Source organism: Coregonus clupeaformis, unplaced genomic scaffold (genome assembly GCF_020615455.1).
Source record: "Coregonus clupeaformis isolate EN_2021a unplaced genomic scaffold, ASM2061545v1 scaf0587, whole genome shotgun sequence".
Classification (NCBI taxonomy): domain Eukaryota; kingdom Metazoa; phylum Chordata; class Actinopteri; order Salmoniformes; family Salmonidae; genus Coregonus; species Coregonus clupeaformis.
Genome location: NW_025534042.1, coordinates 207,658 through 232,086, shown reverse-complemented (window position 1 = coordinate 232,086; position 24,429 = coordinate 207,658). Strand labels below are relative to the sequence as shown.

The window sequence follows — 24,429 nt, the reverse complement described above, 5'->3', positions numbered from 1 at the left end:
GAGAACCCAAGCAGATCCCTGCCTATTAGCCACGGTGTCTGTCTGAGGAGATCACTGAGCTGTGCAACTGAGTGATCCAGAAACCTTCTCAAACACACACACACACACACACACACACAAACACACCTAACGAGGACCACCATGAAGGGAGACGTGGCCCCTCTGCATCTCTCTGGCTTGATATAGTCCCCAATGCAGCCACAAGCCATTTCCATCTTAAGCATGTCTATCCTATGGGCAGGTGCTAGTATCAACACCTCTACTGTTTAGCTCTGGTGTTGCTGTGGTGTGGGGTGAAGACTACAACATGAGTTATAGTGTTGTGATGGGCCATGTCAGATGGGGTTCTGCCATGCCAGGCCAGACAGATGCCAGAGCCAAGCAGATCGCAGAGCGGCAGCGTTCCAGGGGAGTGAGGGCCTGTGGAATGGGGTGCAGCTGCGTTCCCCTTGGTGGTGGCTGAGGTGGGTGACTGACCCGTGGTGAGGCCAGCCTGACTGGTGCCTCTGCTAATGGACAGCCTGCAGCTGTGTGAGGGAGGGCAGCACTGGAGCTCAGGACAAGCCTGGAATGCACCAGATTCCTTGAACTGACCCAAAACACACACTAACGGAAACTTGTAGTAAAAGCTCTAAACCTACACATGACCCAGAGTGGACAGTTGGCTTTGATGTCCACACACCTGGTGTGAGGTTCAACACACCTGTAGAGGAATTCTTGAACTCTTCACACCTGCTCACAACGCATAGCCACTAGCTAGGTCTAATAGCTCATACTGACTACCAATATTCCCTCTAAGATGCGCGAGCGTGCAGCTCCCCCAGGACTGCGTGCAGAAAAAATATCAGCCCGCACAGAGAAGCACGAGATTGAACTTCACTCAACTTTCTAGAGTTTTCCTCGTTAGTTAACACTATCAATGTTTCCCTTTACTGTGGGAATTGTGATTGAATCAACGCAATATTAGCCACTTTCAATGCAACATACCGAAACAAAACGAACTATGCAAGACTTAGTTTGCAAAACGAACTATGCAAGAGATTTGTTGTAAGCAGAACTCATCGGAGTAGGATTCTATTTCATTGACAGGTACAACATACTCTACACAGACCGGTGCGCCATAACCAATCAGAGCTGCAGTAGGCCTATATGCAAGTAGACCATTGGCCATTTATGGATCTGTGCCATTCACTTTGAACTGGACTGTTTTTACAGCATGAGCGTTCATGAGTAGATGCGCTTGTTTTGAGATCAAAGCGAGAGCTACATGTAGCGACGTGTGTACATTTGTTCATATCCTTTGATAGTTAGTTAGTTATTATCCCAGTTATAGATCATTTGTAGTCAGCAATGGGGGAGTGATTGCTTCCTACAAACAAACGTGTGCATTTCTAGACATCTTTGAAAAGCAAGTCAGGTAAATTGCTTATTTGTCTTAAAGGGGCAGTGTTGTATTTTCAGACAGACTTGAATAAGCTAAGTAGCCAATAGCATAATTTGCCTGATTCTCTGTAATAATGGTATGAGAATAATGATGCATTTTATTTTGTAAAGTGGTTTCTTGCATCAAACAACACAACAACATGTTCAGTCGCCTCCTCGTCTGAAGGACAAGCTGATAAACAGGTGAAACACCACACATTGGCTGCTACTGTAGGCATGTTAACATTTTATGGGATGCATTGTCTCCATTGTTTTTGATGTTAGGCCAGTCTGGTAGGCCTACATTATTATCAAATAGCCACAGTAGCCTATTTGATCACTGTTAAAACTTAAAGCGGGTACAGCCTCAGTGTTCACAGTAAACGCGCGCTGGAAGTTGCACAGAATTTTAACAACGTTCAAGTTTGCGCTCAGCAGACCTGAAATTTGCTCAGTGACTTAAAAAAATGAGGGAACATTGCTGATTACAGTATTTTCCCCTTTACCCTGGCCAGATGATATTCAGTCAGGAGCTCCTGGACCCAGATGCAGGCATACTGTAGTGACCTGTCCTAAACAGTGGTGTAGGGCTCTGATGGTTCACCTAGGGTGGAAGAGGATCTGAGAGGTCCTGTGTGGTTGGAGCTGCCTGCCCGACAGCAGGCCTTCAGCAGGGTGAGTTATGGTCCTGGTGGAGCCTGCGGGCCGGGCCTGGTGTCACCTAGCAGCAGAGGAATGAGACAGACAGCTGAGAGCCTCCACCCCGGCCCAGCCCGCCCAGCCAGCGTCATAAACAGAGCCTTGTTGCCTGAGTGCTGGGGACACATGGCATGATGGCGTCCTGGTGAAACGGGTGCTGACAGCTGGGGACAGGGGGATGCCCCATGGGTGGACAGCGGTTAGGGTCATGTGGTATGATCAGACCTGGAGGATCATGGGACTGCTGTGGATTGTCAACCATCACATATTTATGATTCAGCTAATGAGAAAGAGCCTTACTGTGAACTGCTAACCACAACGATTGGACAGACACTATTCAGAAAGCAGAGATGTACTTGAGAAGGTGTACACTGACCATTTGTGTGAAAGAACTGTGTGTGGTGAGTCAGAGTTGTATCTTTGATGGTCTAAATTGTATACAGAGTGGTCTTTCAATAGGGGAAATATGGGGTTGAGGGAGAAAGAAATTAGGATTTAGATTGTTGATACAAACCTATCACATTATAAATTAAGCTTATAATGTTGATAATATACCTGTGTTAAACGTGTACATACAATATATAGGTAAAATATGTAGGAGCGTTTCAACACTACACGACTGCAGATTGTGGCATCTTTAAAAAATAAAACAAAATGTAACTGAAAAATAACATCTGAATAATAACAATAATAACAACAATTCCATTAATAACACCAGAGGTAGCAGCTGATTACAGTCTTCTATTCTCACTGAACATTTCAACATTTTTCTCTCAGGGAGTGTCCTGTATTGCATGTGAGAGTCAGGAGCTGGATGATCTTGTCTTCTTCATCTCCATCTGATGCCTGTCTGTCCTCTGTTCTGACAGCCCAAAGTGTCTCCAATGCAACTGCACCCACAAGTGCTTTTCAAGTGGTTTTCAGTGGCGACAGGGGTGTCACAACAGACAGGGAACACATGCACACAGACACACGGATACTATACATACACACACACACACACATACGCAAACATTCAATTGAACCAATGCACACATGCTCTCACACACACACACTGTATATTCATACACACAAATGTACACATTATTTTTCTCTCTTTCGCACACACACACAAAATACACACATGCTCTCTCTCTCTAACACAAACTCACTGGACACTGGGCATTTCTATTTTCCTTCATATATTTTATATTTTTACATCACAGTCTTTCCATCCAAACCAGCCCCTCACCTCTCATTCCCCTTCCCCAAAACTCAGAGGTCTGTGAAGATGGCGGGGCCCGTATGGCTTCATAAAGTCAGTTAGTCCATCACAGTAGAGGGTTTCAGAGAACCAGACAGACAGAGAGGGATGAGAGGAGTCCTCTGAAGGATTACAGCCAAGTCTCTTTTCTCCTTCTGTGCCTCTCAGGTTCCCCAGATACATCCCTCTGTCCTGCCCTGCTCCTGGTTCCCCAGTTACATCCCTCTGCCCTGTCCTGCTCCTAGTTCCCCAGTTACATCCCTCTGCCTTGTCCTGCTCCTGGTTCCCCAGTTACATCCCTCTGCCCTGTCCTGCTCCTAGTTCCCCTGTTACATCCCTCTGCCCTGTCCTGCTCCTGGTTCCCCAGTTACATCCATCTGCCCTGTCCTGCTCCTGGTTACCCAGTTACATCCCTCTTCTCTGTCCTGCTCCTGGTTCCCCAGTTACATCCCTCTGCCCTGTCCTGCTCCTGGTTCCCCAATTACATCCCTCTGCCCTGTCCTGCTCCTGGATCCTGGCATGCCTGAAGACCAAGACACTGTCCCGCTGCCTCACAGGGACTCTTCATGCCTGGACAACCCCATAATAACCCTCTTCACCCTGCACCTCCATGTCTGTCCAACTCAATCCTCCTGATGTCCTGTCCTCTCAGCCCACAGGGCCAGCTCTTGTGGCAATGCAAGACCCAGCACCCCCTGACAGTGACACAGTTCTGGCTGTGCTGTTGCTGTCCTTTGTGGGAGGGGCCTGCCTGTCTGCACAGTCTACTGTCCTGGCTGTGGAGCCAGGTGGAGGTGGGGCTGTGAGAAGGTGCTCTGGGGCCGGGGGCAGCACGGCAGCGGGCTGGCTGGCTGGCTCAGGACTGGTAGAAGTGGTGGTAATGGTGGTGGTGTTCATGGTGGTGATGATGCTCGTGCCTCTGAACCATCTGGGCCAGCCCTCCTTCATAGAGGAGCACACTGGGAAGGTCCCTCACCTGCTCCTTCTCCATCACAGGCCCCACTGGAGCCCCCAGAGACCCCAAGGCCCGGTACTGCTGCTGGCCCTCCTTGGCCCTCTGCTTGTGCCTGCGGTAGGGGGCTGAGGACTGGTGAGGGGGGGTCTGGCTGGGCAGGGCCGGGGGAGGTGGGGCCCCTCTACTCCTCATCACCCTGCCCGTGGTGGTCTGTGTGGGGTGCGTGCGGCTGTGGGTCTTAGGGGAGCGCAGGGCGTGTTTACCTGAGTCTTTACCTGGTCGTGGGGGACAAAGAGTGTCTGGGCCCGGAGCGGTGCTGCTCTCCATGGCCACCTGCGAGCGGCGGTGGTGGGGGTAGGAGTGGCCATTCTCTGGTTCATGAGAGCGAGACCTGGTCTGGTTCGATGGTCGGGTCTGTGGCTCTGCTTTCACAGGCTCTGTGGTGGGGGCTGGAGAGGAGAGAAATACAGGTCAGGATAAATAACCCATGATGGGTGAATTGATACACCAATAACTTAATTGAAAGTCTGAGCAGTTCATAACTCATTAACGTTAATATTACCAGTTCCAATACCTATTTTAACACCTTTTTTCATTTTTTCTGCTTTCTTTTTTCACAGGACAAAGTGTATTTTTCTGCCTTGAACTAGAGGGAGTCACACTAAAAAATCATCTCGTCAACACAGACATTTACACCAAAGCAGCCCAATATTAAACATAATTTAATTCACTTCATGATGATGCCTGGCCCCTGAACACATATGGTATTGTGCCCTGGGGGATCCAGATGCTTTACTGGCCAGTAGTACGGCTAATGGATCCAGCCTCCAAGCAGGTGCTGGGGTAATGAAGGCCTCTCTCTATCTGGACACAGCTTCAAAGGACCGCGGTGCTGTGATCGGTCGGTGTCTCAAGTCTCCAATCCCTCCATCATCGCCCCTGGCCCTTGCCCCCCATCGCTCTGGCTTTCAACCCCCCGGACCAGCCCCCCTGGGCCAGCTCACCTGCTCCGAAGCGGGATGTGTAATTCTCGATGCCGGCCAGGTCTAGGTAGTGGTTCCTGCGCTCCAGGTTCTCATCCACACAGTGGCGCTGACAGCCCTGACTCTGACCCTGCTGGGTCAGAACCTGGTGCTGGACAGTGTGGTGGTCACTGTGATGGCGCCTGGAGGGGAGAGAGATGGGACTTTAGAACAGCTAGAAGCAGTATTTTAGCTCTCTAAGATGGATTGCAAAACATACCTTCCTTCGGTGTCAAAATAAAGATTGTTATTAGTGTCAAAGATGTACAGAATTACATTATGGTCTTGTAAAACCTTGATGCAGGCTGTAGAACATATGTTACCTGAGGAGGGCTCGAGACTTCTTCTCTGCACTTTTAAGGTCTTCAATGCACTTGTCAGTCTTGGTTCTGGGGAGGGGCATGTCTGTGAGAGAGAGAGCAGGACATTATCAAAAAGAGCAGCACACACAGAGCAGCTACACACACACAGCACAGGCCTATTTCTCTCAGAAGAAAGAAACCTTTGTTCACAGCCTTTTACTTTGAAGATCTATAAAAGAGAAAACACAGCAATGCTTCATTTATTTACTCCAGGCCTCATATAAGACATAAAGAAAAAATATATATAACCCAGAGTTTATTAATGAAGTGAGATATGTTGCGGTTCCTTTTCAAAGCCTGCTTCTTTTGAATCGCTTGACGTTATAAATAGCCACAACAACATGAAGTAAACAAACATGGCGTCATATTTTTTAGCACATTTTTATTCTCAATACTTGTTTACCAAGTCGTCAGTTAGAAAAGTTGCGTTGAATGTAGCTATATTTTACCGACAGCTCTGAGAAGTGGGGGGTGAGGGAGAAGAAGAAACACTTTGGAGAAAAAGAAAATGGTTGTGGTTATCAAAAGGAGTCGGTGCATCTCTTAAGGTTTCTTTCAGAGTATTTGAAGGCACTGGGGGGCTCTCAGCTCTGTCACTACTCCCATCATTAAAAATGAACCCCATTGTGCCGGAGAGATGGAGCGATGGAGAGACAGGCAGAGAGAGAGAGAGAGGAGTCTGACAGGCCTGAAGCAGGTGCCTTTCTGCATGACAACAAACAAGACTGGATGTGCTGACAGCGGAACAGTCAAGTAGAGCCCAAAGAACACCGCTCTCTCTCCTCCCCATCTCATACCTTTTCTTCCCCCTCTCCTCTATCTCCCCCTTCTCCTCCCTTGTCTCCCCTATCCTCACACCCAGCCCTGTGATCCTACCCCAGCCTGGTGGTTACCTGCGGGGCCCTGCGTGCAGCTCCGCCAGCGCTGGCTGGAGTCGGGGGCCACGGAGAGCTTGACCCGCAGCGTCTTGCTGCTGCTGGGGGAATGGTTGACCGACGTGTCTACCACCTCATAGATGGTGTGGAGCAGGCTGGTGATGTCCTGAGGGGGAGGGAGAGAGAGAGATGGTCTGAGTTAGTACACAGCTGACAACCCAGTTACTGTTTCAGGCAAACAGGAGAGATGGAGAGAAGAACATGCTGGGTTGTCAGTTGTTTTATTTCAGTGTTCTCCCTGTAAAGTGATCAGGCAGGGAGTACAAAGATGGGATAAATGCATGAAAATATTTGTCTGGGAGGTGGGAGGAGAAGTGCTAAAAGATGTCAGAACTCTACTCTACAGCAGCTCTGCTCTTAATTTCACTATTGTTTTCTTTCTCTCTGTAGGCTTTTTATGGTGGTTTGTGTAACTTTGGAAGTTTAAAAGTATTATCTCCCTCTTAGTATCTCTCTCTCTCTCTCTCTCTCTCTCTCTTTGAACGAGTGGAGTAGCGGAGGGCCATAGCACAGACCTTTGCCTCAGGGCTAAGATTCAGACATAGACAGAATAAGAGAGAAAATAAGAGGGAAAATCCCGCAGAGAGAGATAGAAAGGCCGAATAACATCCACACACAGTGAGCACAAACCAGACATCTGAAATCTGCACTTGCTTAAGTCTTTAAATGCCTGTTTAGGAAGAGAGCAACATGAACATCCACAGATGGATCAAAAGCATATAATGTTTAATTATACATATTTCAAGTATTTTTTGCATTTTCCCTCTAAAGGTAATTACTGCATTTCTACTAATGTTCCCTGGACTGCCAATGCCGAGAAAAGGGGCTTACAAAACCACTCAGAAATTAGGACCTTTTTGGGCCTGTTAGCCTAGCTTCTGCTCTCTCTCCTCTAAAACGTCCAAATGCCTGAATTCCTATTGCCTTGCCTCTCTCTGACTGCAATATAAAGGCCTATTATGAGCTCTTTGGGGACTGGCTCCAGATACCGTTTCAAACGCTAAAACGTAAAAAATCCTCTTATGTCATTTTTAGTTTTCAATTTTTTCATACGTGTGAAGAAATAAAGAAAGGGAGCTGGAGAAGAAAGCTATTTCTTTCTTTTTTCGACTTCTTTTTGTGAGCTGCCGCCTGCCGTCTCATGTGCCGCGGGGCCACGGGCGATGCCAAAGAAACTGGAGATCCAACCATCCCACCACACAGAGGACGGCTTCAGTCTCTTCACACCGTTTCAACTCAGCTCTCCAAAAATACAGGCCTCTCTGACTGCACTGCTCAGATCTTTACAAGGCAGCAGCCAGACACTAGGTATCTATCGCTGGGAAGGAAAAAGTATCTTTGGTTCCTAGTGGCTGTATTATTGAAATGGACTAATATAACTTCATCTGGTTGTGTCTCACTTAGTCTATATATGTGTTTGTGTATCTGTTTGAAAGAGAAAAAGATCATGGGTGGGTAAAGAAAAGGAAAGTGCCCTGTTACATGTAAGAGTATATTTGAATGTAAATGTCTTTGAACCCTTACCTCTCTGGTGACCTTGCCATTGTTGTCAAAATCATACAGCGTGAACGTCCACTCCTGTCTGTTGTCTTCCTCTACAGAGACGGCACACTCAAGCTCCTGAAACAAATCACATTTCAATATAAGTATCGATACATTCATGACTGTGTGCATGCGTGCGTGCAAGTGAGCATCCTTCAATCCCTGAAAGAGTATTCTGTTGTCGCTCTAGTTCTCCCAAGAGGCACTAATAATCAAATCAAATCAAATGTATTGGACACATACACATGGTTAGCAGATGTTATTGCGAGTGTAGCGAAATGCTTGTGCTTTTAGTTCCGACAGTGCAGTAATATCTAGCAAGTAATATCTAACAGTTCCACAACAAATATCTAATACACACAAATCTAAGTAAAGGAATGGAATAAGAATATATAAATATATGGATGAGTAATGTCATTGTCAGAGCGGCATAGGCTAAGATGTAATGGTAGTATAGAATACAGTATATACATATGAGATGGGTAATGCAAGATATGTAAACATTATTACGATAGTATAGAATACAGTATATACAGTATATATCTCACAAAAGTGAGTACACCCCTCACATTTTTGTAAATATTTGAGTATATCTTTTCATGTGACAACACTGAAGAAATGACACTTTGCTACAATGTAAAGTAGTGAGTGCACAGCTTGTATAACAGTGTAAATTTGCTGTCCCCTCAAAATAACTCAACACACAGCCATTAATGTCTAAACCGCTGGCAACAAAAGTGAGTACACCCCTAAGTGAAAATGTCCAAATTGGGCCCAATTAGCCATTTTCCCTCCCCGGTGTCATGTGACTCGTTAGTGTTACAAGGTCTCAGGTGTGAATGGGGAGCAGGTGTGTTAAATTTGGTGTCATCGCTCTCCCACTCCCTCATACTGGTCACTGGAAGTTCAACATGGCACCTCATGGCAAAGAACTCTCTGAGGATCTGAAAAAAAGAATTGTTGCTCTACATAAAGATGGGCTATAAGAAGATTGCCAAGACCCTGAAACTGAGCTGCGGCACGGTGGCCAAGACCATACAGCGGTTTAACAGGACAGGTTCCACTCAGAACAGGCCTCGCCATGGTCGACCAAAGAAGTTGAGTACACGTGCTCAGCGTTATATCCAGAGGTTGTCTTTGGGAAATAGACGTATGAGTGCTGCCAGCATTGCTGCAGAGGTTGAAGGGGTGGGGGGTCCGCCTGTCAGTGCTCAGACCATACGCCGCACACTGCATCAAATTGGTCTGCATGGCTGTCGTCCCAGAAGGAAGCCTCTTCTAAAGATGATGCACAAGAAAGCCTGCAAACAGTTTGCTGAAGACAAGCAGACTAAGGACATGGATTACTGGAACCATGTCCTGTGGTCTGATGAGACCAAGATAAACTTACTTGGTTCAGATGGTGTCAAGCGTGTGTGGCGGCAACCAGGTGAGAAGTACAAAGACAAGTGTGTCTTGCCTACAGTCAAGCATGGTGGTGGGAGTGTCATGGTCTGGGGCTGCATGAGTGCTGCCGGCACTGGGGAGCTACAGTTCATTGAGGGAACCATGAATGCCGACATGTACTGTGACATACTGAAGCAGAGCATGATCCCCTCCCTTCGGAGACTGGGCCGCAGGGCAGTATTCCAACATGATAACGACCTCAAACACACCTCCAAGACGACCACTGCCTTGCTAAAGAAGCTGAGGGTAAAGGTGATGGACTGGCCAAGCATGTCTCCAGACCTAAACCCTATTGAGCATCTGTGGGGCATCCTCAAACGGAAGGTGGAGGAGTGCAAGGTCTCTAACATCCACCAGCTCCGTGATGTCGTCATGGAGGAGTGGAAGAGGACTCCAGTGGCAACCTGTGAAGCTCTGGTGAACTCCATGCCCAAGAGGGTTAAGGCAGTGCTGGAAAATGATGGTGGCCACACAAAATATTGACACTTTGGGCCCAATTTGGACATTTTCACTTAGGGGTGTACTTACTTTTGTTGCCAGCGGTTTAGACATTAATGGCTGTGTGTTGTGTTATTTTGAGGGGACAGCACATTTACACTGTTATACAAGCTGTACACTCACTACTTTACATTGTAGCAAAGTGTCATTTCTTCAGTGTTGTCACATGAAAAGATATACTCAAATATTTACAAAAATGTGAGGGGTGTACTCACTTTGGTGTCACGACTTCCTCCGAACCTGCCTCCTCTCCTTGTTCGGGCAGGCTTCGGCGTTCGTCTTCACCGGCCTTCTAGCCACTGCCGCTCCTCATCTCATCATTCCATTTGTTTTGTCTTGTTTATTACACACACCTGGTTAATTTCCCTTCATCAGTACCTGTGTAAGTATTCCCTCTGCACCCCTTGTCTTTGTGTGTGATTGTTTATTTTGAGGTTACTATAGCTCGGTGGAGCTATATGGTATTTTGTATCGCCAGGATATTCACCCGTGTGCCTTGTTGTCTACAGTGCGCAGTAATACCGCACTGGAGTGTTTTACGCATTGCTGCATACCGCTGTCTTACCGAATAAACCATTTATTCTGTGATTTACCCTCCTGCGCCTGACTCCGTCCAAATCACCCACCAAAGAATCACACACCCAACAGCATGGAGTCGGCAGGAGACGGGAATATGCCTGGAGTCGTGGAGCGGGTCCGGGAGCATTCCAACATGCTAACCAGCTTGGGCAAAGCGATGGATCGGGTTCTCCAGGTCGTCCAACGCCTGGAGAGGAGAGGACCCGACCCTTCAGGACCAGCTGAGCGATCCAGCCACCCACACCCCAGCACCCAGAGGGATTCACCTATCCCGACCGAGGGAGTATGACGGGACAGCTGCCCACTGCCAGGGATTCCTCCTGCAGCTGGACCTCTATTTTTCTACCATCAGCCAGGCTCCATCGGAGCGGGAGAAGGTGTCTGCCGTCTCCTGCCTCTCGGGGAAAACCCTGGAGTGGGCCAACGCAGTCTGGAGTGAAGGAGGACATGCGTTGGAGAATTACGGCGAGCAGCTTGTTCATCTGAGGCAGAAAACGAGGACCGCGCAGGACTTTGCTCTGGAGTTTAGAACTCTAGCGGCTGGGTCCGGCTGGAATGAGCGGGCCCTCATCGACCGCTTCCGGTGCAGCCACCAGTCCGTCTCTTTCCGCGGATACCACATCACCACCTCAGGTGTGGAGATGGAGGGAGACCGCATTTCAGCCGTGCGTAATTGACTGACTCCAACCACGGTAACGAAGGTGCAATGCTTTATTGGGTTTTCCAATTACTATCGGAGGTTTATCCGAGGCTTTGGCAAGGTCGCAGCTCCCATCACCTCTCTGTTGAAGGGTGGGCCGTCCCGGCTCCGCTGGTCTGCAGAGGATGACAGGGCTTTCCGTAACCTGAGGGCTCTGTTCACCTCAGCCCCGGTACTGGCCCATCCCGATCCATCATTAACGTTCGTAGTGGAGGTGGATGCATCCGAGGTAGAGATAGGTGCTGTGGAGGCACTGGCTCGAGGGGGCGAAACACCCTTTCCTCATCTGGACTGACCACCGTAACCTGGAGTATATCCGGGCAGAGAGGAGGCTGAACCCTCGCCAGACCAGGTGGGCCTTGTTCTTCACCCGGTTTGATTTCACGTTGTCATAAATACCAGGTACTAAGAACGTGAAGGCAGATGCGCTGTCATGGCTGTACGACACAGAGGAGAGGCCCATAGACAACACCCCCATACTCCCGGCCTCCTGCATTGTGGCGCCGGTACTGTGGGCGGTGGACGCGGACATAGAGCGGGCGTTACGCACAGAGCCATCTCCACCTCAGTGCCCAGCTGGGCTGCGGTACGTGCCGTCTCTTGTCCGTGACCGTCTTATCTATTGGGAACACACGTCCCCCTCCTCAGGTCACCCAGGTATCGGTCGTACAGTGCGCTGCCTGACCGGGAAGTACTGGTGGCCTACCTTGGCTAAGGACGTGAGGGTGTATGTCTCCTCCTGCTCGGTGTGCACCCAGAGTAAGGCAACTAGGCACCTCCCAGCGGGTAAGTTACATCCCTTACCAGTTCCAAAACGGCCATGGTCCCACTTGTCAATTGACTTCCTCACTGATCTTCCCCTCTCTCAGGGTAACACCACCATCCTGGTTGTTGTGGACCGCTTTTCTAAAGCCTGCCGCCTCCTTCCTCTGCCCGGTCTTCCCACGGCCATGTAAACTGCGGAATCCCTGTTTACTCATGTCTTCCGGCACTACGGGGTGCCAGAGGACATAGTGTCTGACCGGGGTCCCCAGTTTACATCCAGGGTCTGGAAGGCATTCATGGAACTTCTGGGGTCTCGGCCAGCCTGACCTCTGGGTTTCACCCAGAGTCTGATGGGCAGGTGGAACGGGTGAATCAGGATGTGGGTAGGTTCCTGCGGTCCTACTGTCAGGACCGGCCGGGGGAGTGGTCTGTGTTCTTGCCATGGGCCGAATATGCCCAGAACTCTCTCCGCCACTCCTCCACTAACCTATCTCCATTTAAATGCGTTTTAAGTTATCAGCCGGTCCTGGCACCGTGGCATCAGAGCCAAACCGAAGCTCCTGTGGTGGATGACTGGTTTCGGCACGCAGAGGAGACATGGAACGCTTCCCACGTCCATCTCCAGCTCGCCGTGCGTCGCCAGAAGGCCAACGCTGACCGCCACCGCAGTGAGGCCCCGGTCTTTGAACCGGGTGATCGGGTCTGGCTCTCGACCCGGAATCTGCCCCTCTGCCTGCCTTGCTGGAAGCTGAGCCCGCAGTTTGTGGGCCCGTTCAAAGTCCTGAGGAGAGTAAACAAGGTTATGTATAGGTCACTACTCCATCCTGATTACCGTATTAACCCCTCGTTTCACATGTCTCTCCTCAGGCCGGTAGTGGCTGGTCCGCTCCAGGAGTCTGAGGTGCGGGAGGTCCCTCCGCCCCCTCTGGATATCGAGGGGGCCCCGGCATACTCTGTCCGTTCCATCCCGGATTCGAGGCATCAGGTGGGGGGCCTTCAGTACCTCGTGGAGTGGGAGGAGTACGGTCCGGAGGAGCGGTGCTGGGTCCCAGTGAGGGATGTCCTCGATCCCTTCCTGTTGCGGGATTTCCACCGTCGCCATGCAGCTCGCCCTGCTCCGCGTCCTCCTGGCCGTCCCCAAGGCCAGTGTCGGCGCGCTGCTGGAGCTGCGCGTCGGGGGGGTATGGGTACTGTCATGACTTCCTTCGAAGCTGCCTCCTCTCCTTGTTCGGGAAGGCTTCGGCGTTCGTCTTCACCGGCCTTCTAGCCACTGCCGCTCCTCTTGTTTATCACACACATTCCTGGTTCATATCCCTCCAGTACCTGTATAAGTATTCCCTCTGACCCCATTGTCTTTGTGTGTGATTGTTTATTGTGGAGGTTACTATAGCTCGGTGGAGCTATATGGTATTTTGTATCGCCAGGATATTCACCCGTGTGCCTTTTTGTCTACAGTGTGCAGTAATACCGCACTGGAGTGTTTTATGCATTGCTGCGTACCGCTGTCTTACAGAATAAACCATTTATTCTGTGATTTACCCTCCTGCGCCTGACTCCGTCCAAATCACCCGCCACAACATATGAGACGAGTAATGCATGATATGTAAACATTATTAAAGTGGCATTATTAAAGTGACTAGTGTTCCATTTGTTAAAGTGGCCAGTGATTTTCAAGTCTGTATGTAGGCAGCAGCGCCTCTGTGCTAGTGATGGCTGTTTAACCGTCTGATGGCATTGAGATAGAAGCTGTTTTTCAGTCTCTCGGTCCCAGCTTTGATGCACCTGTACTGACCTCGCCTTCTGGATGATACCGGGGTGAACAGGCAGTGGCTCGGGTGGTAGTTGTCCTTGATTATCTTTTTGGCCTTCCTGTGACATCGGGTGCTGTAGGTGTCCTGGAGGGCAGGTAGTTTGCCCCCGTTGATGCGTTGGGCAGACCGCACCACCCTCTGGAGAGCCCTGCGATTGTGGGCGGTGCAGTTGCCATACCAGGCGGTGATACAGCCCAACACAATGCTCTCAATTATGCATCTGTAAAAGTTTGTGAGGGTTTTAGGTGACAGGACAAATTTGTTGTTGCGCCTTCTTCACCACACTGTCTGTGTGGGTGGACCATTTCAGTTTGTCAGTGATATGTACGCAGAGAAACTTAAAACTTTCCACCTTCTCCACTGCTGTCCCGTTGATGTGGATAGGGGGGCACTCCCTCTGCTGTTTCCTGAAGTCCACGATCATCTCCTTTGTTTTGTTGATGTTGAGTGAGAGGTTATTTTCTTGACACCACACTCTGAGAGCCCTCACCTCCTCCCTGTAGGCTGTCTCATCGTTGTTGGTAATCAAGCCTACTACTGTTGTGTCGTCTGCAAACTTGATGATTGAGTTGGAGGCGTGCATGGCTACGCAGTCATGGGTGAACAGGGAGTACAGGAGGGGGCTGAGCACACACCCTTGTGGGCCCCCAGTGTTAAGGATCAGTGAAGTGGAGATGTTGTTTCCTACCTTCAACCCCTGGGGGCTGCCCATCAGGAAGTCCAGGACCCAATTGCACAGGGTGGGGTTGAGACCCAGGGCCTCAAGCTTAATTATGAGATTGGAGGGTACTATGGTGTTGAATACTGAGCTATAGTCAATGAACAGCATTCTTACATAGGTATTCCTCTTTTCCAGATGGGATAGGGCAGTGTGCAGTGTGATAGCGATTGCATCGTCTGTGGACCTATTGGGGCGGTAAGCAAATTGAAGTGGGTCTAGGGTGACAGGTAAGGTGGAGGTGATATGATCCTTGACTAGGCTCTCAAAGCACTTCATGATGACAGACGTGAGTGCTACAGGGCGATAGTCATTTAGTTCAGTTACCTTTGCATTCTTGGGTACAGGAACAATGGTGGCCATCTTGAAGCATGTGGGGACACCAGAATGGGATAGGGAGAGATTGAATATGTCCGTAAACACACCAGCCAGCTGGACTGCGCATGCTCTGAAGATGTGGCTAGGAATGCCGTCTGGGCCAGCAGCCTTGCGAGGGTTAACACGTTTAAATGGTCAAATCAAATCAAATTGTATTTGTCACATGCGCCGAATACAACAGATGTAGACCTTACAGTGAAATGCTTACTTACAAGCCCTTAGCCAACAATGCAGTTTTCAGAAAGAATACCCAAAAAAATCACAACAAAATACAATACGAAATAATACGAAATAAAAGTAACAAATAATTAAAGAGCAGCAGTAAAAATAACAATAGCGAGGCTATATACAGGGGGTACCGGTTCCAAGTCAATGTGCGGGGGCACCGGTTAGTCTAGGTAATTGAGGTAATATGTACATGTAGGTAGAGTTATTAAAGTGACTAGGTATAGATAATAAACAGAGAGTAGCAGCAGCGTAAAAGAGGGGGGATTAGATGTTCAGGAGTCTTATGGCTTGGAGCTAAAAGCTGTTTAGAAGCCTCTTGGACCGAGCCTCTTGGACCTAGACTTGGCGCACCGGTACCGCTTGCTGTGCGGTAGCAAAGAGAACAGTCTATGACTAGGGTGGCCGGAGTCTTTGACAATTTTTAGGGACTTTCTCTGACATCGCCTGGTATAGAGGTCCTGGATGGCAGGAAGCTTGGCCCCAGTGATGTACTGGGCCGTACGCACTACCCTCTGTCCATGTTGGTGATTCACAGTTCGACTTCACACTCACTTCAAACTGGAGCTGTTTCTGTGTCCCTGCGGGCGCCTGGCTCTCTCTTCCCTGCATCTTCTCCTCCACACAGCAACTGTCCACCATCTTCTCCGGGGGCAGAGCCACTGTAAACACACACGCAACCAAATTATCAAATCAAAGTTGATTGGTCGCGTACACAGTTTAGCAGATTTTGTAGCAGGTGCAGCGAAATACTAATGTTACTAGCTCCTAACAATGCAATAGATACAGTTGAAGTCAGAAGTTTACATACACTTATGTTGGAGTCATTAAAACTCATTTTTCAACCACTGGCAAGTCGGTTAGGACATCTACAGTGAGAGAAAAAAGTATTTGATCCCCTGCTGATTTTGTACGTTTGCCCACTGACAAAGACATGATCAGTCTATAATTTTAATGGTAGGTTTATTTGAACAGTGAGAGACAGAATAACAACAACAAAATCCAGAAAAACGAATGTCAAAAATGTTATAAATTGATTTGCATTTTAATGAGGGAAATAAGTATTTGACCCCTCTGCAAAACAAGACTTAGTACTTGGTGGCAAAACCCTTGTTGGCAATCAGAGGTCAGACGTTTCTTGTAGTTGGCCACCAGGTTTGCACACATCTCAGGAGGGATTTTGTCCCACTCCTCTTTGCAGATCTTCTCCAAGTCATTAAGGTTTCGAGGCTGACGTTTGGCAACTCGAACCTTCAGCTCCCTCCACAGATTTTCTATGGGATTAAGGTCTGGAGACTGGCTAGGCCACTCTAGGACCTTAATGTGCCTTTTCTTGAGCCACTCCTTTGTTGCCTTGGCTGTGTGTTTAGGGTCATTGTCATGCTGGAATACCCATCCACGACCCATTTTCAATGCCTTGGCTGAGGGAAGGAGGTTTTCACCCAAGATTTGACGGTACATGGTCCCGTCCACCGTCCCTTTGATGCGGTGAAGTTGTCCTGTCCCCTTAGCAGAAAAACACCCCCAAAGCATAATGTTTCCACCTCCATGTTTGACGGTGGGGATGGTGTTCTTGGGGTCATAGGCAGCATTCCTCCTCCTCCAAACACGACGAGTTGAGTTGATGCCAAAAAGCTCGATTTTGGTCTCATCTGACCACAACACTTTCACCCAGTTCTCCTCTGAATCATTCAGATGTTCATTGGCAAACTTCAGACGGGCATGTATATGTGCTTTCTTGAGCAGGGGGACCTTGCGGGCGCTGCAGGATTTCAGTCCTTCACGGCGTAGTGTGTTACCAATTGTTTTCTTGGTGACTATGGTCCCAGCTGCTTGAGATCATTGACAAGATCCTCCCGTGTAGTTCTGGGCTGATTCCTCACCGTTCTCATGATCATTGCAACTCCACAAGGTGAGATCTTGCATGGAGCCCCAGGCCGAGGGAGATTTACAGATCTTTTGTGTTTCTTCCATTTGCGAATAATCGCACCAACTGTTGTCACCTTCTCACCAAGCTGCTTGGCGATGTTCTTGTAGCCCATTCCAGCCTTGTGTAGGTCTACAATCTTGTCCCTGACATCCTTGGAGAGCTCTTTGGTCTTGGCCATGGTGGAGAGTTTGGAATCTGATTGATTGATTGCTTCTGTGGACAGGTGTCTTTTATACAGGTAACAAACTGAGATTAGGAGCACTCCCTTTAAGAGTGTGCTCCTAATCTCAGCTTGTTACCTGTATAAAAGACACCTGGGAGCCAGAAGTCTTTCTGATTGAGAGGGGGTCAAATACTTATTTCCCTCATTAAAATGCAAATCAATTTATAACATTTTTGACATGCGTTTTTCTGGATTTTTGTTGTTGTTATTCTGTCTCTCACTGTTCAAATAAACCTACCATTAAAATTATTGACTGATCATGCCTTTGTCAGCGGGCAAACATACAAAATCAGCAGGGGATGAACTTCTTTTTTCCCTCACTGTACTTTGTGCAATTTTTCCATCATATGTTTACAGACAGATTATTTCACTTATAATTCACTGTATCACAATTCCAGTGGGTCAGAAGTTTACATACACTAAGTTGACTGTGCCTTTAAACAGCTTGGAAAATTCCAGAAAATGATGTCATGGCTTTAGAAGCTTCTGATAGGCTAATTGACATCATTTGAGTCAATTGGAGGTGTACCTGTGGATATATTTCAAGGCCTACCTTCAAACCCAGTGCCTCTTTGCTTGACATCATGGGAAAATCAAAAGAAAATCAGCCAAGACCTGTTACATTTATATTTTTACATTTTAGTCATTTAGCAGACGCTCTTATCCAGAGCGACTTACAGTTAGTGAATACATATTTTTTTATACTGGCCCCCCGTGGGAATCGAACCCACAACCCTGGCGTTGCAAACGCCATGCTCTATCAACTGAGCTACATCCCTGCCGGCCATTCCCTCCCCTACCCTGGACGACGCTGGGCCAATTGTGCGCCGCCCATGAGTCTCCCGGTCGCGGCCGGCTGCGACAGAGCCTGGATTCGAACCAGGATCTCTAGTGGCACAGTTAGCACTGCGATGCAGTGCCTTAGACCACTGCGCCACTCAAGCAATTTCCAAATGCCTGAAGGTATCACGTTCATCTGTACAAACAATAGTACGCAAGTATAAACACCATGGGACCACGCAGCCATCATACCGCTCAGGAAGGAGACGCGTTCGTTCTCCTAAAGATTAATGTACTTTGGTGCGAAAAGTGCAAATCAATCCCAGAACAACAGCAAAGGACCTTGTGAAGACGCTGGAGGAAACAGGTACAAAAGGATCTATATCCACAGTAAAACGTGTACTATATCGACATAACCTGAAAGGCCGCTCAGCAAGGAATAAGCCACTGCTCCACAACCGCCATAAAAAGCCAGACTACGGTTTGCAACTGCACATGGGGACAAAGATTGTACTTTTTGGAGAAATGTCCTCTGGTCTGATGAAACAAAAATAGAACTGTTTGGCCATAATGACCATCGTTATGTTTGGAGGAAAAAGGGGGGCTTGCAAGCCGAAGAACACCATCCCAACCGTGAAGCACGGGGGTGGCAGCATCATGCTGTGGGGGTGCTTTGCTGCAGGAGGGACTGGTGCATTTCACAAAATAGATGGCATCATGAGGAAGGAAAATTATGTGGATATATTGAAGCAACATCTCAAGACATCAGTCAGGAAATTAAAGCTTGGTCGCAAATGGGTTTTCCAAATGGACAATGACCCCAAGCTTACTTCCAAAATTGTGGCAAAATGGCTTAAGGACAACAAAGTCAAGGTATTGGAGTGGCCATCACAAAGCCCTGACCTCAATCCTATAGAACATTTGTGGGCAGAACTGAAAAAGCGTGTGCGAGCAAGGAGGCCTACAAACCTGATTCAGTTTCACCAGCTCTGTCAGGAGGAATGGGCCAAAATTCACCCAACTTTATTGTGGGAAGCTTGTGGAAGGCTACCCGAAACGTTTGAACCAAGTTAAACAATTTAAAGGCAATGCTACCAAATACTAATTGAGTGTATGTAAACTTCTGACCCACTGGGAATGTGATGAAAGCAATAAGAGCTTAAATAAATCATTCTCCCTACTATTATTCTAACATTTCACATTCTTAAAATAAAGTGGTGATCCTAACTGACCTAAGACAGGGAATTTTTACTAGGATTAAATGTCAGGAATTGTGAAAGGTGTATGTAACCTTCCGACTTCAACTGTATATTACAGTAAGCTATGTAAACAATCCAGTGTATAAATAAGCATAAGGCACAGACACAAAATACTTTGGGGTTTGGATGCAAATCATTACTATGGGAAAGTGCTAGCATAGCCCCAGGAATGGGTGAGGAGGTGGATGAATAGAACATGGAGACATGGAACTGAACAGACATAGCATGCCTAAAATGCCAAGAAAAGGACATGATGCTACTGTATAATGTGGCGTAAGATATTACATTCTAAACTGGGAACATCATCTGATCTGAACATCAAAGAACCCCATGGGAGCCCTGCCTCTGTCTCTGTGCCCACTGTAGCGGAGCTCATAACTCTAGATGTTTCACTGAGCATTATATCTCCCAGACATATAGCACAGACAGACAGCGTCCATAGGGAGGCCTCACCTCGTCTGTCACACACACATCCTATTCCACATCCTCATCAACACTAGGCCCCAACTACAGTATCAAACCTTTATGGTGTATGTCAGCCCACCAACATCTCCTACTGTAACTTAACATGTCACAGTCCTTTCATATCCTCTCATCACATCATAATCCAATTAAAACCTTTGAGATGCTTCAGACCTGGGTACTACATATGAAAAACAGACTGATAGGCCACTGGCAGAGGCCATGAATACACAGAGTCTCTCCATTGGTCCAAGTAGTGCACTATTTAGGGAATAGGGTGCCATTTTAATTGGGACGCAGTTGGTGGCCATTTGGTTTAGCTTGTTCTCCTGCCTGACCAATCAGGATGAGGAGCTGGCTGGGTTACTGTGCACATATATACACACCCACCCACACTGCACAGCTCCTCACTCACCCCCCCTGCACTTTGAAGTTCCATTCTCAAACCTTTTGGACGAGGATCAGACCAGCCGGCTGTAAAACAGAATCACTAATTAATTAAGCCAAGTCAAATCTGAAACAGTGTTTGTTGTGGTCGCCAAAGGAGCAGAAAGACAGACAACAGCCTCGTTCTCTTTCCTCTGTATCCAAGCAGATCAAAGAGAGAGGAACATGTCTGTCCCGTCTCCCATCCCCTCGGCTGCAGGCACAATGAAAGGCAGCATCCTAGGGACCAAAAAGTTTTTGGAGGACAAAAATATAACCCTCTCTTTTGATCATCACAGGTGCTCAAAGGTACCATTGTGCCGTGCAAGGGGGCAAATCTGTTGGGTAGCAAGCCCAATATTGTGGAGATGGAGATGCTTATCTCCAGGCTAATGAAAAGGCCCAGAGGAATACTGTGGGCACCATATTCCCTATGTAGACGTAATCTGCTATCTCCCTCTCTGACTCTGACCCCCTCGTCACTGAAATACAGTCGGCCTGCTCTTTATGAGTGGAGCTAAATGCTGCCAGAGGATTGGCTGGTGATCCCATCTGAAGGGAGGGGAGGAGGGGCTGGCACTCTCACTATACCATCATGCCTGATTCAACAGCCCTGCCATTATATACACACGCACACATGTGTAACCCCGCACAAGCACACACACACAGCTATCACACCATCACACCCACAGGACCGCTGTCACACACTCTCAGCTTTCAGCTCTGTGTGGTTGGTCTGAGAGTCAAGCAAGTGTGACCAGACACAACAGAGATACAGGTTTATACAGCTGAATAGGACTTCTGAGTCTCACTTAATGACCTCGTGAAAACTACATTTGAAAAGGCACAGAGGATGTAACTGCGAGATCCGAAGAGCCAAAACACGCTTTCATCTTGGATCCCTTTTTCTTCGTCCCTCTTTGCAATTTTGCCAGCAAGTTATTTTTTAATCCTCACAAACTTCCTTTGGAAATGCTTACTGAAGCCCTGAGGAAAGACAGGCTTTTATATGTGCATTGGCCTAACGATAATCTGTAACCTCTCTCCGGCTCTCTATGTCTGTCCCTTTCCCCTTCAACAAACCACTTTCATTCCTGGCTTATAAAGAATCAAAAATCCGGAATGCTCCATAACAGTTTTCATTCAAGTTTAAATGTGATTTAAGAAATCTGTTAGTGAACCCCCAGGTCTAAAGAAGCATTGTACCAAACGGTAATCAATAACTACTTTGATAATAAATCGTCTCTCATAAGTTCTGACTGAAATGTACCACAAACGGTACTTGTCTACAGAGGCTGTAAGAGAACCATGGTGTATATTATGTTTAATTATACATATTTCAAGTCTTGTTAGCGTTTTCCCTCTGAAGGTAATTACTGCATTTCTACAAATGCTCCCTGGACTGCCAATGCCGAGAAAAGAGGCTTACAAAACCACTCAGAAATTAGGATCTTTTTGGGCCTGTTAGCCTAGCTTCTGCTCTCTCTCCTCTAAAATGTCAAAATGCCTGAATTCCTATTGCCTTGCCTCTCTCTGACTGCAACATAAAGGCCTATTATGAGCTCTTTGGGGACTGGCTCCAGATACCGTTTCAAACACTAAGACGTTTGAGAAAGGGACCAAGATGGCTCTTAATCTGACACAGGGAGGGATTTTGACAGGAACAAGGTGTGGTGTGAATGGCCATCTAACGTTACCATACTTTCATGTTCTATAATAGGTTGTATTTATAGTGTTTTTCACCAGGTCTTAAGGCCCTTTTATGTGGAGGGGACTGTGATGAGGACCACCCCTTAAAATAAACCAGCCTGAACTAGTTAAACTCAACAACAAAACTAGCCAGCCGAGACACCCTGACCCACATATTTGGGCTGGTCCCATCCCACTCTCCCCTGCTGCCAGTTAGGTAGCACAACAGAGCTCAGTTCACATGAAGGGGGAGGCCTCTCCTCTCCTTCCTGATTCCTTAATCCAGGATCACACCACACTGGGGGAAAACAGAATAGATGGAGGCGGGTTGCAAAGCACAGAGGGGGAGGGGAGGGCCGGGTGAGAGAAAGGGGGGAGGAAAGGAGAAGGAAGGTAATGGGGGGAGAGAGGGACTGGGGGGGTTCCATACATCCACCTCATCAGCACATTTCAGGAGCTTAGTGGAGGAGGGGGGAGGAGACAGGCGGCCTACCTTCTAAACGGTAATGTTCATCACTGATCCCCTCTGCACACGCCTTGTCCAACACATCCTGGAGAGAGAGAAACATAGAGAGACACATTTATCTTAGTGTATTTGTCACAGACCATGCACAACAAATATATATTCCACCAGATTTAGCTACAGAGTTTATTTCCATGTTTGTTGTCATCCATACAGTATCGAGAAAGAGTATATTCACCATATAAACAAACTATTCTAGCTGGACACTGGAGATCCACATTAGAGCCGCCAATACATAGTGACATGGCCAAATCCAAATGACAGTGTTCAGCTCTATATATGTAGAGCTTGTTTGACAACTGTGAGCTGAAGCTGAGCAGAACCAGGAAGTTAGAGGAGACAGTACAGTAATTGAAGGATCTAAACAGAGTGAGCATACGACTGACTGCCACTGGCACACAGTACTGGAGTAAGTCAAAGAACGGCCTCAATCACTAGTCTAAATCACACTCTTCCTGTGGTGAATTGTGGGTTGTCTGTGAGGTTATTTCCGTGACGGGGTCTATCGTCATTGGTGGTAGCGATTCGCTGGTGGGCTTGTTTTCTCAGTCCACCCGACCCCCGCCCCTCTCCTCTCCTGGCAGCCGTGTCTGTGAGTGCATACCAATGGGACTGCGTGATATGTGAGCTTGGGGCTTCACCATGGAAAATGCCAACTCAGGTGTCTCTGTGGCATTACAGTCATCTGGCCCGATAACCATTACTCACACACACACACCCCTGATCTGAGAGTTCTCTTTCTCACACACATATCGGGAAAAGCTCTCTCTCTCTCGCTGGCATAGACATACATACTACTGAAAACACTGTCACACCGTAACCCTACACAGATATAAACCCAGACACATACTACATGATAAAAACACCACACAACCACACTCTACATACTGTACATGTATTAAAGTTACGGTACACCCTATCCCTTATGTGTGAATTACCTGCTCCAGCAATCAAATCAAACACCACTAAAACAACTCCTGAGCTGCTTGATCTAGTCTATGTTGAGCTACTAGCTCTCTCTGCATCTCTCTCTCGCTGTATCTCTTTGAATCTCTCTCTCTCTCTCTCTCTCTGTATCTCTCTCTCCCCCCTCTCTCTGTATCTCTCTCTCGCTGTATCTCTGTATCTCTCTCTCTCTGTATCTCTCTGTCCCCCCTCTCTCTGTATCTCTCTCTCCCCTCTCTCTCCTCTCCCTCTCTCTGTATCTCTCGCTCTCCCTCTCCGTATCTCTCTCGCCTCTCTGTATCGCTCTCTCTCTCTCCCCTCTCTCTCCCCTCTCTCTCCCCTCTCTCTGTGTTAAATAGGTGGATTTATGAGAGTGAAAAAGTGTAGAAGGGATTTGGGTTTAATCTAGTAGAGAGGTAGAGTTCAGCTGGGGTGATCCTAGCCCAGTCAGCCTAGTAGAGCAGCTCTGCAGCGTACCCCAGTCCAGCCCAGCCCACACTACTCACCACATCACTGACTGACTGACTATAGTGCACTAAATATGGAGAAGGGTGCCATTTGGGACATAACTTGAATGAGGCTGTCTGAATCACTAAAACCTCCTCAGGGTAGCCAGGTTCCTCGCTCTCCCTCTGAGCCGAAACCTTACCAGCCTGCTATTTAAACTAGGCCTGACCCAGACTAATATGGTCAGGCCCAAAAGAAGCCAGCCCAGGAGATAAAAATCAGACACTGTCTGTGTGGATGGAGTGAGAGTGGAGAGGGAGAGAGGAGGGGAGTGGGCGGCGGGGAGGTGGGACAGTGGGGAGAGAGTTACATGAAGCAGTGTTGTGTTGCTGCTTAGCGCTCAGCCCCTGCTTTGCCTTTGAGAGGCAGCCAGCAGAGCAGTCTG

At 48.0% G+C, this 24,429-nt stretch overlaps 1 protein-coding gene across 1 annotated transcript in view; it reads right to left on the bottom strand.

Annotated features, from left to right (window-relative positions):
• Window positions 1-1,812: 1,812 nt before the first annotated feature.
• Window positions 1,813-24,429, bottom strand: part of LOC123485152 (protein naked cuticle homolog 1-like) — a 42,541-nt gene continuing 19,924 nt past the window's right edge. The window contains exons 4-10 of the mRNA XM_045216045.1: window positions 22,563-22,620; window positions 15,856-15,962; window positions 8,163-8,258; window positions 6,597-6,744; window positions 5,665-5,746; window positions 5,324-5,484; window positions 1,813-4,768 (exon numbers count right to left, since the gene is read on the bottom strand). Coding sequence (XP_045071980.1) covers window positions 4,221-4,768; window positions 5,324-5,484; window positions 5,665-5,746; window positions 6,597-6,744; window positions 8,163-8,258; window positions 15,856-15,962; window positions 22,563-22,620 — 1,200 coding nt within the window. The 3' untranslated portion in view covers window positions 1,813-4,220. The remainder of the gene's footprint in view (window positions 4,769-5,323; window positions 5,485-5,664; window positions 5,747-6,596; window positions 6,745-8,162; window positions 8,259-15,855; window positions 15,963-22,562; window positions 22,621-24,429) is intronic.